At 26.8% G+C, this 17,705-nt stretch overlaps 1 protein-coding gene across 1 annotated transcript; it reads left to right on the top strand.

The window, feature by feature from the left end:
- Window positions 1-1,734: 1,734 nt before the first annotated feature.
- Window positions 1,735-14,949, top strand: LOC145828443 (mannan-binding lectin serine protease 2-like). Its single transcript, XM_082936201.1, has 10 exons — window positions 1,735-1,998; window positions 2,471-2,532; window positions 2,631-2,773; window positions 3,729-3,884; window positions 3,979-4,097; window positions 4,360-4,452; window positions 4,820-4,970; window positions 5,312-5,510; window positions 14,368-14,425; window positions 14,809-14,949. The coding sequence occupies exons 1-10, from the start codon at window positions 1,735-1,737 to the stop codon at window positions 14,947-14,949; spliced, it is 1,386 nt and encodes a 461-aa protein (XP_082792327.1).
- The last annotated feature ends 2,756 nt before the right edge of the window (window positions 14,950-17,705 follow it).

The raw sequence follows: 17,705 nt of genomic DNA, 5'->3' as shown, positions 1-17,705 counted from the left end.
TAAGGCTATTTACTTTATTTAAATATGTGATTGTTTCAATAATACAATTTTTTATTTAATATAAATCTAAAATATTTTTGTGTAAGAGTGAACTAGAAGTTTATAATAAACTTCTTAATTCTTTTTTTCAAAACTTGAATTTTATTATTTATTTTATTAACTTTATGATAACAATAATCAGTTATAGTTAAGTTTATGTATGCAGATTAAAATAAAAAATCAATTTTTTAAGACTTTGGAGATTTAGGGTTTTTATCTTTTTTTTCAAAATATGCAATTTATGACAAATCTTTTAATAGAAGTGATCTGTTAAATTTTAAAAATCATGTGGGTACATAAACTCAAGTTTAATCCTTTGCAGTAGCTTGCTTTGTTTTTATTTTATGTTTACAATAGCTTGTAGATGATACTTAAGCAAGTCCTGTTTTAGGTAATTTTCAACTTAGCTTACTTACCGCAAGATATTGATTTTGCGGTAATTCTTGAAGAAATTTTGCTTTTTTGAGTTCATTTGCGGCAGTCAGCTAAGAGTTTGCGGCAGTGAAGTGGGCAAAATGGTCGTTTTCAAAATTGAAGTTTTAAAAGAGATTTCGTTCAAAAAAATACCGAAAACGTTATAGATACTTATTTTTTTCTTAGAAAATTTCAAGGTGGTGCAGTTGCGGCAGTGCAACACCCCACGCGACGCCCCTGCAAAACACTACAACAATTAATTTAAAACACATAATAGTTTGTTCTAAGATTTTTTTCAGCGCATACCAAAAAATAAGTTTTTGTTCTTTAGTAGTTTTATATTGATTATAACTTAATAACTAATTAAATTAGAAAAACCATTCTAAGTTTTAATAGAGTTTTATTTTTTGTTTTTGTGTTTTATTTATTGTGCTTAATACATGTAGGTTTTTTCAATAATACAAGATTGAAAAAAAAAGCACAAAATTTGATCATGAAATCTAACAAAATACTAGCTAAAATATCCAGTCAAAATTTTAAGTATACTAACACTTATTAAAATTATAATAACACAATATGACATTTAAAAACCTGTTTAAAACGTTTTAGCTGTTTCAAGTGCATTTAGTAATATATTTTTGTGTAGATTGCTTAAACCATGCATGTAAAAATCACATGGTGTTTGCTTTAACAATTTAAGTAAATAAATAAACAAACAGAACTCATAGCTCGCACTTGATTTTTTATTATTTAATCAGTTCAACAAGCTGTTTCAAATTAAATACAAAAAAATTAGACACTTTTTAACCAATTTACTTTATTTTTGTTTTTCAGTAAGTGTTTATGTAAGTTTATGATCTGTGAAAAGAAATAAAAGTTTTCAAGGTGTTAAAGCATTTGTTTATAGAAGCATTAACTGACTTATGTTGTAGTTTTTTTAATTTCTAACATAATCTTCATGATTTATAATAACTGGGAGGCTTCAAATATTTGCACTAGTGGCAAAACATTTGACTGCTTTCTATACATGTACTTTTTTACCGTACGATTTTTGTTAAAACTATTAGGGTTGGGTTGAAGGTTAAAAAATAAGTTTTAATAAAATTAAATCAATTGCAACAAATAAAAACAAGTAAACAAACTCACTCAAGAGTTTCGTTAAAAAATGCATGAAGCAGTCAAATGTTTTACCACTATCAAGTGCGAATCTCGAGCCAACACTTTGAAACCTAACTTTGTACTAGATTTATTTTTAGAAAATTTAATTTGTTATACAGCGCAATGCAAACGAATAAAATCTTATCAGTTCTCTTCTTCGTGTTTGTTGCGTCACAATGCGCTCTCGGCTTCCAGAAAAAACTTTCCCGCTTTCACGGCTCGGTAGCCTCGCCCAACTTCACCCTCTCGAGTTACCCTGACAACTACGACGAGCAGGTGGAAATCGAGGTGATGGAAGGCCACGTGGTGGCGCTCTACTTCGACACTTTCAACGTCGAGGAAGGCGGTTCCGCTAAGGGGGATTTTCCCTGCGGTGATTTTGTTGAGGTTTGAAATTTTCAAACTGCAAGTTAAGAATGCTTTTAATTTAGTTTCGAGTTAGTATAGAACGAGTATAAGCCAAAAACTTTTGAAAATAATATACTCAGCTTTTTTCTTTTATCTATTTTTCTTACTAGTTCCAAAGTATCAAATGTTTTAGTTAAGCATTATAACAAGCTTATCAGCGTTAGTTTTTTAACATTAAACTACAACTTGAACTTTTAATTACTGTTTTAAAAAAGGACGTTTTGAGTAATATATTTTAAACTTTTTCATTAGAAACAGTTTTCATATACTTTTTTTTATACTTTTTGCATAATCAAAAACGGTTTTTAATTACCAATTACTGATAGTTTGTTCTTTTCTTTTTATACACAACAAAAGTGTAAAACTTGTTATCATTAAGCAACAATGAAAAAGCTTAACAAAAAAACCTTACTAAATTTAACAAAATAAAACTAACAACTGATCAAAACAGCTTCTTGATGGCAAAACGAACGAGAGAATTGCCAAAATGTGTGGAGACAGCGGGGAGAGAAGGTCAGTTGAGTTGCCATATTTGCCCTAAATTTGTGGCAAAATTGACTCTCAATGCCGTTGTAAACGAAGTCAGTTAAGTACTTGCACAACTTTTGCAGGCCACTGGCGCCCAGCTTGCTCGGACAGGTGTTCAGGAGTTCGGGGAACAAGATGGTCATCAGGATGAAGACTGACGGGTCGAACGGGGGAATACCCGGTCAAGCAGACCCCACCGGGTTCAGAGCTTTCTACAGCCTGGAAGGTTTGCGTTTTGTTGTTTAATAGTAACTTTTTGCAAAGGTTTTGTATCAGTTACGCAATAATTTTTGTTTTATTTTGAAAATTCAGTGTGATTCTGTTCAATTTGATGTTATAAAGTTAAAACTTTTTGTATTTTATCATACTTGACTTTGATAATTTTATATACAAAACAAGTCATATTTAAGTCTACAACTTGCGTCAACAAACTTCGGTCCGCGGGCAAAATTTAGTCTTTACAACATAAATTTTGACTGGCGACGTGTTTTTAGTTAAAGATGAAAAAATAAATTTAGAGCTATATTATGATAAAAAATTGCAAATATTTTTTTTTACTTGTGAGTAGATTGTACTGTCTACTTTATGCTTGATACATTTGCTTTTACATACATCTTTTAATTACTTAATAATAAAAGTTTTAAAATAAACTATGTCCGTGAAGATTTTTTTTAGTAAAGTTAGCTGGTTCCCCATTAAAGATAGCCGATAACTGGTTTACAATATCTTTTTACTAAATAGTAGTTTTATTTATAAAACATGCCGTATATATAACTTTAGGTGACTAAAAAATTTTTAAAACAGGAGCAACACTATTTAAAGCAGCGAGACTCATTTAAAGTAGAGTTTTTCATAGTGTCAAAAAATGTTTACATTTTATAGTTTTTCATTTTCAAAAATGTATTTTAAATAAATAAATTTAGTCAGTACCATCTACTAAGAAAATTACTAAAAATGTTTAGCAAAAATGCGTTTTGAGGTTTTTTAGAAGTAAAAGACTTTACTTTCTAGATAGCATCAATAATTAAAGATATATAGGTACAAAACAACTTAGTTTAGTTTTTCAATATGTGGTGAACAAAAAAACTCTACTTACGTACATAAAAATTATCAAAAAAAACGTATATCCAAAAGTAGTTGTTTATGAGTTTTTTTCAATTTAGCTCTTTTATAAACTACAGACATTGACGAATGCTTGTTGGAGCGTGACCGAATATTCGACAGCGTCGATAACGATACAAACTGCGAGCACTCATGCGTGAATTTTCCCGGTGGTTTCACGTGCGCCTGCGACAACGGCTTTCGACTTGACGAATCAAACGGAAGAAGCTGCTTGCGTTAGTTCAATGAAATAAGTATCAATAAATTAGTTTTAGTATTTAGAAATATTCAAAATATCACATTTACCTGATATTTACTTTCACATTCTAGTGGAAACATCGCTGCACTGTGACGGCGTACCCATAAAGGTCACTGAACCCGGAATAATTATGTCTCCAATGTACAAGAATAATTACGCCAGAAATGTTTTGTGCACTTGGATGTTGATTGTGAGCTTCGTTTTATTGTTATAAGTTTCTACATTGTTGATTAAAAGTGTTTACAGTTTTCGTTTAACATAATAAAAAATCATTAAGCTTAAAGGTTTTTACAATGTTAGTTGTTAAGATCTTATGCAAAATTAGTTTTTCTTAGCAAGCCAAGGTTTTCCGCTTTAAACTATGTTTATTAGAACTTGAAAAAAATCATTGAGCATACTTAACTTATAATGCTTTTTATATAATTTAATTTACAAATTAATTGATATAATAGGCAGAACCAGGCGAAAATATTTATTTGAACTTCCTGAGCGAATTCGATCTTGAGCTGGCGCAAAATCACAGCTGCAATTTCGACTATGTCAAGGTATGCTTTTAACATAACTTATATTTCTTTCTATGATAAGTAGTATACTTAATAAAAAGAATTAATTAACTAGTTTATAATGTCCATTGTACATGAAAAAGTTTAATACTAAACAATAGCACTGTTCGTAAATCTTACTCTATTTAATTGGTTTTATATCAGAAGTTATTTTTTACACTTAATAGTTGCTTGTTCTACTAATAGACATGCTACTTCATACTTTTTACAAAATATTTTAAGGCGCAATACGGTTATTCAGTCTAAATTAGACTTGATTAGTTTTTTTCGTTAGTAATAGAAACAGCCACGAAATTTTGTAAGTTAATTGGCCAAACATATTACTAGTTTTTACACAAGCCTCTGAAAGGTGGAAGACCACACTGGCGTAGTTGGAACATTTTGCGGAAGAGAGAAACCCACCAAAGAGCTGAAGTCGTTTTCTGATTGGATGAAAGTCACGTTCGTGTCCGACTACTTTGTTGAAGGAGCGGGATTCACTGTGCGCTACGAATCAAGAGGTTTGAATAAAAAATATTGTTTACTTCTTTAAAGTTAGATTTACAGTGGATTCTAATAAACCATTTGTTTAACGGTGTTACTCGATGATTTTAATAAAAACAACATAAACTTTACAAAAAAATTTATAGATTTATTAGTTGAAGAACAAAAACTCTGTAAAGAAATAAATTGGTTATATACTGCAGCATAGTTATTGTAAATATACACTTACATAGAACTGTACTCAAAACACTTTTGTAATCTACATCATAGTACTATAATTTTTATTTTGGAAAGCAAACTTAATTCTTATTTAATCATTTAAATTAATCATAAATAACCAAGTTTTCAACGAACTCAGGAGTCAGATGCAGGATTCCGAAGATCCCCAAATACGCCTCCATCACCTCGAAGATTCCCGCCAGGTCCTCCGACGGACACCGGTACCTGATGTTCGAGCAGACGCTTTCCGTGAGGTGCCCCGAAGGGTTCTACATGCAGGGGGGATCCCCTAAACTGCGCTGCTTGAAGGACGGCAGCTTCAACAAGAAGATGCCGAAGTGCATACCTTTGTAGTCGGAACTTTTAGGGATCTTTTTTATTTGATTTTGGCTTGCAAGAACGCAGCAGTTCTTATTTGTTTTTACTTTAATTTAGAGCTTTAAAATACAAGTTTTACAGAAATTAAAATGTCAGATGAAAAAATACGAGTTTAACTAACTTTTATATGTTGTTTACTGATTATAGAATGATAAACACGATTTTACAACTAAAATCTTGGCGCTTGTTATATTAAAATTTTTTCATTAGGGTTTTTTTTGGACCTTTTTAAAACTGTTTAATTTTTTACTATTTTTCTTCTACTTAATTAAACTCTTTATTGAAAATATACTATCATTCTGTTTTTTAACTGAACCTAAACACTTTTTGCAAAAAATAGTATATATCAAACATTAAGAAATAAAAATACTCCAATAAAGTTATGTATGCTTAAAAAGTATACAAACTAACTACATTTTTTATGCTAACTAAAAAAGAAAGATTTATGTATTTCTGCTTTATTACTAGCTTAGTAAACCTTGTCTAAAATGATACAAACCGAACTTTTAGAACTTAAACTCTGTTTTGATGACTCTCACAAACAGTTCAAGTCTTTTAGATTATTTTACTTACTATTTCCTGCCTTTGTTTTTAGCATTTCAAGCGGCGTTTTTTTAATGACTCTGCTAAATTTTGTTTCTATATAGTTTAGATATTTAGACTTTAGTGAATTACAGACTATTATTGACATTTTTTCATTACACGCATACAACGTATAAATAAACAAATAATGATATTCCGCTATCAGCCATAATCAGTCTATGTGGCGTGCTGACAGGATCATATATATACTAAATAAAAATAAAACACAGTGAATATAGAAAAATATGGACTTGTCAGTTTGAGAAATAAGTTTATTTTATCTCATTTTTTTTCCTCTACTTTGATCTCTTAGAATCTATTTGTTCTTAACATCATTCAGTTACTTTTGCTGATAACGCCGGTTAAACTTTTCTTCTCGTCAATTGCAACATTGAAAATGTCCACAATATGTCAGCTGCAAAAATTTTTATAATTTTGTATTTGGCACTGAGATTTTTTTGCAAACGTCCAGCTCGTTGTGATCGCTAGTTTTTTTAGATACAGTTTCATACAACTTCAAATGTTAAACAAAGACACGTTAGTTGGCTAAACAATTTGCATTAGTAAAAAAAACCTTTATAGTTTTAGACATGTTTAGTTCCTCACAAAATTTGTACAGTGTTTATATATTGTACTTCAGTTCTTAAAAGTTAGAAGCAAACCCTAAAAACTTTCAAAAATTGTTTACATTTTATCTAACTGTACGGCAACATCAGTTTATAAAAATAAAATTATATAGCTTAACTATTTCTTATTACAATTAATTGAACAAATGTAAAACTCAAATATTGCTTTAATGAAACTTGAATAGTTGATAAAATGAAAAGTAGCTAAAAACAATAACTAATTTTAAGAATGATTTAACTTGAATTATAGGTTTTCACAATAATTAGAAAATTAAAATTTATTCATTATTATCATTCAAAACTACTTAGTATCTTTGAAATTAACTTATTCTAAATTCCATTTTTCACCATTTTAAAAGATTAAAACCGCTATTTAGAGTTTAAACCCGAAAAGAAAAGCTCAGATATTTAATTTTAGGACTTAATATGAAAAAAACTATTCTGTCATCAATATTATAGTTCAAAAATAAAAAACGCACAAATAAAAATTCTTGATTAATTTTTAATATAGTTTATAAGTATAAGTTTATCATAACTTCAGACTCAACTATGATTAAAAGCTGTCGTTATGAATACTTTATGTAGTCAATTATCAAACCACACATAAACAATAGTTATGAGCTATTTAACTAATAAAAGGTTAATGCTTTGCAAATTACGAAACCTTTAGTTAGAAATGTCTTTATAAGTTAGTTCGTAAGACAAAGTTTAAAAAACTATGTAAAATTTTTCAAGTGACAAATAAAAGCACTAGAAATAACTTATTATGTAAAAGGTTTTAAGAAGAAACTGTACGCTGTAAATAAAACTTCCTTTACTATACTTTGGTCATGTAAAACTATAGACAAAGTTATAAAGTGTATATACTTTTTCAGTGTTAAATTACAGCCTCGTAAAAAAACTTAACTTTATCTTAATAATATTTATCGATTTGAATATGTAAAAATAATTTTTGTTTTCTCATATACATTTAAATAAGTTGTAACAATCACAATTACAGAAATGTTTGAAAAAGATTATATAGATTTATCAGTTCGGGTAGGTGTAAAATATGCACGAAGGGACACCTTTGCATGGGTTGAATATTTTTTTTTGTACATTTTTAAATAGTTTTTTAATATTTTTTTTACTGCTGCTGTTGCCTCTAACCCTGTAATTTTTCTTGATTATTTTAAAAATAATTCATATTTGATTTTTTTTACTATCACTGTTACCCCTAACCATTACGCTCGGTAGGTAACTTTTTTGATTTATTTTTTTACTAATTTTTTCTTTTTTTTTTTCTTACTCTCGTGCAAAAATTACACTTGGTGCAAAAGTGACTCTTTGTGCAACAGTTTTCTTTTGTGCGAAAATGTCTTCGTGCATATTTGACCCGTTCCCTATCAGTTTATTTTTTAAAAAGATTTTATTTGGAGCAACAGAACATTTTTATTCAAATGTCAATTTGAATTTGTAAGTCTCTATTCAATAGTAAGCTCAATACTTACAACTTTTTTTGCATAATTAGAAACAAAAAACCTGACTTCACTTTAATGATGAACAACTTTATTAAAAAAACTTTTAGATACGATTTCAATAAATTTTTCAGCTAATAGAGTAAACTCTATATTATTGTTGTCAACTGTAATAAACTAAGTTTAATAATATTATTTACTAATTAAAAAACGTTTTTGTTGTTAAAATATCTTAACATTATCATAACAATTTAAGTTTAATTCAAGCTTATACACTGTTTAAAAATAAAATACATAGGTGATCGACTGTTATTGAAATGTCTATTGGTAAAAAAACACTGTAAGATGTGTACATAAAAAAAATATCTTGTAGTTTGGTCACTATTATACAAGTAAAAAGACATTAAGATTATACTAAGAAACCTGTGTAAGTTAGATAGTCAAAATTAATAATGGTTATAAAGTATTTCAAACTTCAGCACTTAAAAACATCATGTTAAGTTATATTCTAAATAAACCTTCATAAAACCTAATAATATAACTCAAAATGTTTCTGTATAAAATAGTTTTTAATATACTGAGCAATAACCCGATAATCGAAGGTTTTTTGTACACCAGGTCCTAGGACCAATTATTTTAAGCGTTTTTTACGTCGTTCAATACATGTTCTTAAGCAGTCCAAAAATATTTAAATATAGTTTGACTTAGAGGACATCAAAAATGACAAAAATTTTAATGTTATTTTTCAAAAATTAAAAAGTTTATTTATAATGATATTAAATAATCCTTTTTAAACTATTTAGAATAACTTATACTAAGGTTTATATATTAAGAAACAGATGTTTACACCTTAAAAAGACTTTGAAAGTTTTTTGAAAAATGTTTTTGTATTGCTTTTAATTTTGATCTTCATATTCATACTTAAAAAATTTTGCATGTTACTCTTTTGACTTTTTATCAGTTAAAGGTAAATTTTTGTATTAAACTAGTTATAGCTTAATAAAATAGTCAAGAAGTTTTATACAAGTTCACTTGTGTATTATAGCTTAAGGTATTCTATCAAAACATAAATTGTATAAAATAATAAAGTTTCATTAGATAGGTTGTTTGTAAAATACAAATTGATCTTTTTTTAATTTTAAATAAAAAAATCATACATTTTACTGAACTATTACTTCTAAAACTAACTTTACTAGTATATTGACTATAATTGATAACTACTTAGTAGACATTTTTTAAAACTACTACATATTTATTAAGAAGTAGTGAGGTTTGTAATAAATTATTTAAAACTTTGCTAGTTTACTCAAGTATACTGAAGTACAATAAAATTTGTGCAAAATTAATACTCATATTACCGTAAAAACTATTTTTAACATAAAATTTTTGTTTTACTTAATTTACAGAATTAAACTTATTAAAATTACATTAAGTTAAAAGTAATTTTACTTACCAGTACCAACAAAATACATAAGATTGTTAGCTTCATTTTTGCAGATTGAACTTGTTTTTAAGTATTACTGAAAAACTAGCTTTCAAAAACTTTATCTATAAAACTTAACAATAATTTTCTTATATAATAAGTGTAAGGATTACAAATAGTACTATGTTTATCTAAGAAAAGTAATCTAGTTAACTGTTTTCAAAAGCTAATCAAAAACAATTAAAGAGAAACACTGTAAAGTGTAGTTTTTATATAAACAAAAAACATCGGCGAAAGTCTGCAAAGCATGCAAAGCTCGTTTTGGTACGATCAACAAATTTTTAGTACGAATTTTAGTACGATATTTTTATATAAACTTAGATTAATATAAAGTTTTTTAACAGTTAAAGAATTATTCAACATTTTAAAACAGCTAGTATAAAGATTACAAAAAAAAAAGCTAACGGAAAACATTTCTAAAGATTAAGATGTATACTAAATTGAAAAAATGAAATTTGAAATTTACTGAAAATCTATGGTCGTGCTTTACATTAGTACTTTACTTACAATAACTTTTTTAGGAACTGTTTACACATACAAAAGTAAGTAATTTAGTGAATAATATTTACTTATATCAACGCAATTAAGCTAAAAAGAAACTTATTCTTGTTTTTTAAGTTATAATGAAGAAATAAAATTTTTTAGCAGATTTTAAAATCAATCGACTTCGCTTTTGTACGTACAAATTACCAGCTTCTGAAAATAACCTTTCAGAATAAGCAGAAGATAGTGGTGCCGAAATGTTTTAAATAAGTTTTTCAAGTTCCGCTTAACTAATTTTTTATTTTAGTCACAGTCTGTATATATTTTTTTCTGATAGAACTGTTAAACATAATTTACTTCAACTGAACTTAAATAAATAAATATTTTATTTGTTAAATTTAATTCTAAATGTACATCAAGTTAGTCTTAGTAAGCTAGGAAGTTTAAAAATGTAAGCAATTAATGGATTTTTGATAATTTCTCGTTATACTCTTGTATTTAAAAGCATTAAGAACAACGTATTGAATTAATTATCAAGAATAGGGTAGAACTGTTAATTTTTAAGTAATTAATAATTTATAAGTTTAGAGAAAATAATTACTAAGATTCACTGCAGAGCGGGTTTTTAAATTGAAGATCTATTTCAAACAGAATCATTCTATTTGATAAAATAAAAAACAAGTCAGTTGAAAATTTATTATTTATTTTTTTTAATCTGTCTGAATATCAAATTGAAAAGAAACTTATTGTTAGTTCGACTGTTTTGAGACTATTAAAAGAACATTCATTTTCAAGCTTAAGCTGATATTTATTAAAAAAAAAAAAAACTTTTAATGAAAATTGGACATCACTATGGCATTTGGAAAAACTGACTGGTTTACCATTCATTACAGGTATTTTCATTTTTTTAATTTCAGACCACACACAAATATAAGTTATCAATATTTCTAATACTTTTTATACACTTGTGCAATATCACAAATTTCACAAATTTAACCTAACCAAGGCTAGATTGAGCTTTTTGTCAGGTTCATTCAGGCTTGTTTGAAGTTTTTTTTTAAATTATAAAAGATAAGGGTGATTTTATTTAATAAATCAGGCTTGTTAAATTTATATTGTTTTAATAGTTTTGTTTTCATTACTTTTATTGACCCTTAATTAGTTTTGTATTACTAACCCAAGTTTATTAAATTGTTAAAAATCTAAAAGCTTAGTTCAAAGTAAATTGATTGAGTTTTATTCTTTTACCACATTTTTTTTTCATCAATACAGGGTTGCCACTTTACCTGGAAACCTGGCAAAACCTTGAAAAACCTGGAATTTGACAATTTAGACTAAAAAACCTGGAAAACCTGGGATTTGAAAAATTTTGAAAAAATCTGGAATCTTCAACAAAAATGACTAAAAAAATCTGGAATTTTAACAATTTTTACATCTTCAATAGTAAAATTTTGTTTTAACTCAATAAGTCTAAAATATATTATTGTCATCATCAAACATTTTTGTTACTAAAAAATATATCCAAAGTAGCTTTACAGCATCTTTTCAATGTTTTTATGGTATTTAACACAGTTTCTTACCTTAAACTAACTAAAAACTGAAAACAGAATAAAAAATTTGTATTTTAAAAAACCTGGAAGAAATTTGGAAAACCTGGAAAAAAAATTTGAAAAAACAAGTGGCAACCCTGTTAATAAACTCAATCTAGTTTTATTTGACTCATATCAATTTTTAAACACTCAAACAAATTTTTTTGAATCAAAGACAAGTATTTTTGAGTTCACTAAATTTTAAAATCAATGGTTGCTACATATTCAGAAATATTTTCTTCTTTTAGATCAAAAGCAACTTAACTTACCATTTTCTGCCTTCCACAAAGAATAATTTATTTGTTTTATGTGGTTGGCTAGGCCATTAATTTGACTTATTTAATCGTTAAGAAGTTTTAGTGACCTTTTTGGTAGTGTAATTGCCATGTGTTGCCATAGTTCAATTTAGTTAAATATAAATGCACCAAAGAAGTATTTTTATTTTGAAATATATGCACTTCAAAAGTAGTTGGTTTGTGCCATAAGGAGTTCATTAATCATTTCTGTTTTTGGTGTTTTTGTTTGAAATTAAACTTAGGTAATTATCTAGGATAATGTTGCACCAATATCAAGCTGAAATTATATTGTATTTGATGTCTCTTTAAACCATAATTTTAGGCTAAAAATCAATGTTTTAAGCCTATTATGTTTAATCTAAAAACATACTTAGTACTATAAAGTATTATAAAGGTACTGTTTTAAACAATCTATTTAAAAACATAGTAAGAATTAAACTTATTTATATAAAGTAAAATATTTCATTGATTTTATTTCACAATATTGCATTCATATAATCGCTTTATATTGTAAAATAATAGTTATTAAACTTTTAAGTTTTGTAAGTTTAGGATAAATAAATTAAGTTTTGTTTATGTATTTATAAAATATAAGTTTTTAGCCTAAAATTGTAATTAAAGAAAACATCAAATATATTATAATTTCAGCTTGACATTGGTGCAACATCTGGGTAATTAATATAATTAAAATGATTTGAAAGATTAATTTCTTAAAATTTACAGTTAAAACTATAAACTTTGTAAAAAATTATAATTTTAATGTATAAATCTTCAATTACTAAATTGTTAATTTAATGACAAACAAAAAGAAGATTTGAAATCAAACTGACTAGTATTTTTAAGCATTTTAGTCATTACCTAGGATGATGTTGCACCAATATCAAGCTTAAATTAAATTATATCTAATTTGTTTTTAACCATATTTATAGGCTAAAAATCATTGTTTTAAGCCTAATATGTTCAATCTAAAAAGATACTTTGGTTTAAAGAAGCTACATAAATACACAGTAAGAAATAAATTAATTTTAATAAACTAAAATAGTTTCTCGATTTTATTTCACAATAGATTGTAATCAAAATAAACTGTTGATATAATCAATTATAAACTTTATGTTGTAAAATAAAAGCGATTAAATGTTTAAGTTTTAATAGTTTAGATAAATAGTTTTTATTCTATTTATGTATCTTAAGATATAAATTTTTAGCCTCAAACCTTGTTTTAAAATGACATTAAGTATAATAAAAATTCAGCTTGATATTAGTGCAACATCATCCTTGGTAATTACCGAAAAAATAATGTTAGTATAAAATGTTAAGGCAGTTAAAACAACAATACTTTAAAAATTCTGAGATTTTATAACAATACTAATCCTAACAAAAAACACTTATTTCCTGATAAAAAATAAAAAGCTTGCTATTATATTAGGGCCATGTGAGGGTCATTGTTTACGTAAAAAACATTAGCAGTGCCTTATATTTGTAAGTGCCTTAAGGTGTGAACTAGATGTATTTTTTATCGTAATAAAATTATAACTAGATTTTCAGCTAAGTTTATATTTTCAGAAGTTTTCAGTAGAAAGTAAAACACATATTTAATTTTAAACTTTATCATAAGATGTAAAATTAAAAAATCCTTGTTTTTTTTTCGGGCTATATTTTTAAGGTTTTATTTTTGTAGGCTTTTGTGGTCAACTGAATAAATTATAACACGTTTCTATAGTGAGCTGAATATTTGCAACGTTACATTCTTATATTTTTATGCTAGTGCACCAAACCTGCAGTTTACGTTGTATCGTTTTAATACTTTGTATATGCATTTTTATAAGTCTTCTAACAATAATTCAAAGTTTCATTTAAAATAAACTATTATTGACGTCATAATCGACACCTGAAGACGAAAAACCCGTATAAATCGTGTAGTTATGTATATGCTAGTGCACTTAACCTGCAGTTTACGTTGTATTGTTTTAATACTTTGTATATGTGTTCTTTATAAGTCGTCTAAACCAACGTTCAAATAAAATAAAAATTTTTGACGTCAAAATCGACAAATTAATTTCTAACTAAATCTCATTACTAACTAACTTTATCATAATACTATTTTTCAACTAAAAGCCGCTAAACTTTTTCGTTACACATTTCTAGGTTTAACCTAATGTTTCACTATTTAGGAACAAAAAAACTATTTTTTAGTAGTACAGCTTTTGCAAAAGAAACTGAATTTTTCAAAAATGTTTTCAGCTCCACGCCAAATTGTTGGCATCTTAAAAAAATAAAATAACTTTTTATGCAATCTTTCAGACAGATTGGTCGCTGCCAGAACTCAAGTTTGGAGAGTACAGTGTTGATGAAAGTGAAAGTTTCACGGACGGCAAGTATTTGAGCTCGAATAGTATGAAATAAAAATCAGTAAACAACAAAAAAACTTTAGTATAAAAACACGAAATTTAACATGTAAAGGCAAAATAAATAATTATTTTTAATACTAAGGATATTACTATGCAAACTTACTTTATTGTAACGTTAAGTAATTTAGTTTGCTAAATTTTAATTAATATTTCTAGTTTTATATAAAATTGCTTTTACTTTTGTCTTTGAAGGAAAAAGTATATTAGTTATTAACATCAATTAGTTATTAAGTATTTTTACGTTACTCTTGCCATTTTACGATGCCATTTTTTTTCTGTTCAAATGATTACTTTAAAAACAACATTTCCTATAATTATAAACACCTAACAACAGCAACGAAGCGAAAGAAGAAACATTGAAGCAAAAGGTTCACGGCAGGACTCTCCACCGGGGAAGAAGAAGGCGTACGAGAGTTATGGACAAGAGGAGATGATGATCAGCACCCAAAACGTCGTGCTGGAAATAGGAACATAAAATACCCGGATGCACGTCCCTCGTCATGCTCATTAAGTTTGTTGATGTTAAAATGATAGAATTATTTTTAAATAAGCATTTAGTTTTTGTAGGCAAAATGAAAATCATTCTTCGATAAAACTGCTTGAAAATCTTGGAATGTCTAAAAGATATGAGAATAATTTTGTTTATTTTTGAGTAAACTGTTAAGATGTGAGTTAATATATATAAAGAACTTTAAAATATTTCTGTAGCAGTCACACAACAAATTAAGTTCCGAAAAATGAAAGTTTTATGATATTTTCAAGGAGCAAAATATATGAAATAGAGAAAGAAAAGAATTTTGTTTTTAATAAGCTGCCCAACTACAATAGGTTATGTCGTTTCTTCTGGTTATAAGACTAATTGGGCGCAGACCAACAGAGGTTAGGGCAGGGTTTCATAAACACGTTTTAATAAACGCCTTTTTGGCATAAATTTAAAAACGAATTTTATTTTCTTGATATAGCCCAATGACTACTTAAAAATAGATTTGAATTTATACTGTTTACTTATTAACACTGACCTCTTACACCCGGGATTGAAAAACTAGATCATATTCGGGATTGGTCGTGGTCCAAAAATTACACTTAAAGCAAAAATCGGCGGGTTACACGTTGCCCAAAACAAATTATTTTAAAACAAAAAAAAAAAATGCTTATAAGATACAATTAGCTTTTTGATTTAGAAACTATTATTTACGACAGCTCCTTTTTTGCTTATTATATCACATTTTGTTTTAAATAGTATTTTGTTATTGGTTCCTACAATTACAGTAACCTCTTGTGAATCTACGCACTTGTTTAATTACTGACACTCGTTTAGTTACGCAGTTAAAAGTTCTTTAAAGAATATAAAAAATTAAATTGAATGTATGTTATATATAAATAATAATAAAAAATTTAAACATAAATTAAATGTTTACAGTGTTGCCACTTTACCTGGAATCCTGGAAAAACCTGGAATTTGACAATAAAGGCAAGAAATACCTGGAATTTTAACAATTTTCACATGTTCAGTAGTAAAACTTCAATTTGATTTAAAAATTCTACCATATAAATAAAAAGTTTTGTTTTAATCAAAAATTGTTTTTATTAAAATCATATTTAAAGTAGCTTTACAGTATTGTTTCGATATTTTTATACTATTTAACACACTTTCTTACCTTAAACTTAACTTTAAACTAAAATAAGACCTAAAATTGTGTGCTTTTAAAAACATGAGAAATTAAAAAAAAAACGACTGGCAAACCTGTGTTTATAGTCAAATGCATTATTAGAAAACAGCGGATAAGTATTAGGTACATTTACTACTCCACATTAATTACTTTCTCTCATTTAATTACGGATTTCTGTTGTGGACGTAATGTGCGTAGATTTTTGAGAAGCAATTGTATTCTAAAACAACTGCGTGCAAAAACGTTTTTTTTCTGTATTGTTAGGCCCACGATCAAACTTTTATAGAAAAACTTGCTCGCAGCTTATCATAGTTTGCTGACCCCTGGTCAATAAGAACATATATATATTTACGGTCAGACTAACTAATATAGTTTCCCATATGTAACGTAAAAAATATGCCAATCATGCTATTTCAATTCTCTATACATATATTGTTCTCTCGAGTATGTAGGAGACAAGGCAGTGATCTACATCTAACGTTTTTAGCAGTTTTACAAACTCTTTGAACTTTTACCACAAAACGGCCAACCACTTTTTCGTAAAGTCATTTTAGCTGTCAATCTAATGTCTCTAAATTATAGTTTTAATTTTAAGATAATAGTTTTACTTTTCCTTATAACTTTCAATGTAATATTTAGTCAATTTTATTGTAACAATATTTATTAAGTAGAAGTAAGTTATTAAGTGAAAATTATTTTAATAAATAATAAACACATTATTTGCACATATTTACTAACCTTTATAAATGGTAAGCATGCCGTTAAATATAAACATTAAACAAATATATAAAAAGATTGTTTAACAACTTTTTATCTTTTACACAGTAAAAAAAAAAAATCTTAGAATGTTAACTCTTATTTTGAGTTAGTGTAAAACCAAATTTAGTTATAATGATTTTGGGTATTTATGAAAATCATTAATACTAATATTATGGTTAAAAAGCTTATGTATAAAACTATAATAACTGGTTATAGCTGTAACGTAATTTCAGTAAAGATTGTTTTTGTTTATTTTAGCTTTGATAAACCTTTAAAAATCAAAACATTTGCCTTTTAACAAAAAAATTGTAATAGTATAATTTGCTAATAACCATTGTGTTTTTGAAATGCTTTTCAGAGTTTTGACAAACTTACTTTAAGTTTAAGCAACAACGTACACTTTTTAATTAGTTGTTTTTTACATAACTCTTAAGTTACTTTCTTGTTTAAAAAAGATCTTGTATACATTTTAAGTTTGATATCTATTCAATAGTTTTTTATCGACCTTATTTCTTTAAAGCTAATTTATGTTTACTTTAGTTTTTGTAAATGAGTGTTTTGGTCATAGTACTACAGTGTTTTATATGCCAGGTCTTATTGTTTTAGTTGTTCAATATATGCGATGTTCTTAGACACAAGTATCACCGTATACTAAAACTAGATATATTATTTTCAGAAAAGGACATAAAGAAAATATGTATATTACAGGAACTTTCCTCTTGAGTTCACACTTTTTTAGTTTGCACTTCCCGTTGATTTTGCACGTTTTATTGAATTTATTAATTAAACTAATTCTAATTAC

This window comes from Thalia democratica, chromosome 2 (assembly GCF_965202585.1).
Source record: "Thalia democratica chromosome 2, ktThaDemo2.hap1.1, whole genome shotgun sequence".
NCBI lineage: Eukaryota > Metazoa > Chordata > Thaliacea > Salpida > Salpidae > Thalia > Thalia democratica.
Note: the sequence above shows the minus strand (reverse complement) of the source record. Positions and strands in the feature narration are given on the sequence as shown.

Bases quoted from the DNA above. Each gene is read 5' to 3' on its own strand.
- LOC145828443 (XM_082936201.1), top strand. From the start codon at position 1,735: ATGCAAACGAATAAAATCTTATCAGTTCTCTTCTTCGTGTTTGTTGCG. The intron at 2,533-2,630 runs GTCAGTTGAGTT...CAACTTTTGCAG, and splicing joins GGAGACAGCGGGGAGAGAAG to GCCACTGGCGCCCAGCTTGC. The intron at 2,774-3,728 runs GTTTGCGTTTTG...TATAAACTACAG, and splicing joins AGCTTTCTACAGCCTGGAAG to ACATTGACGAATGCTTGTTG.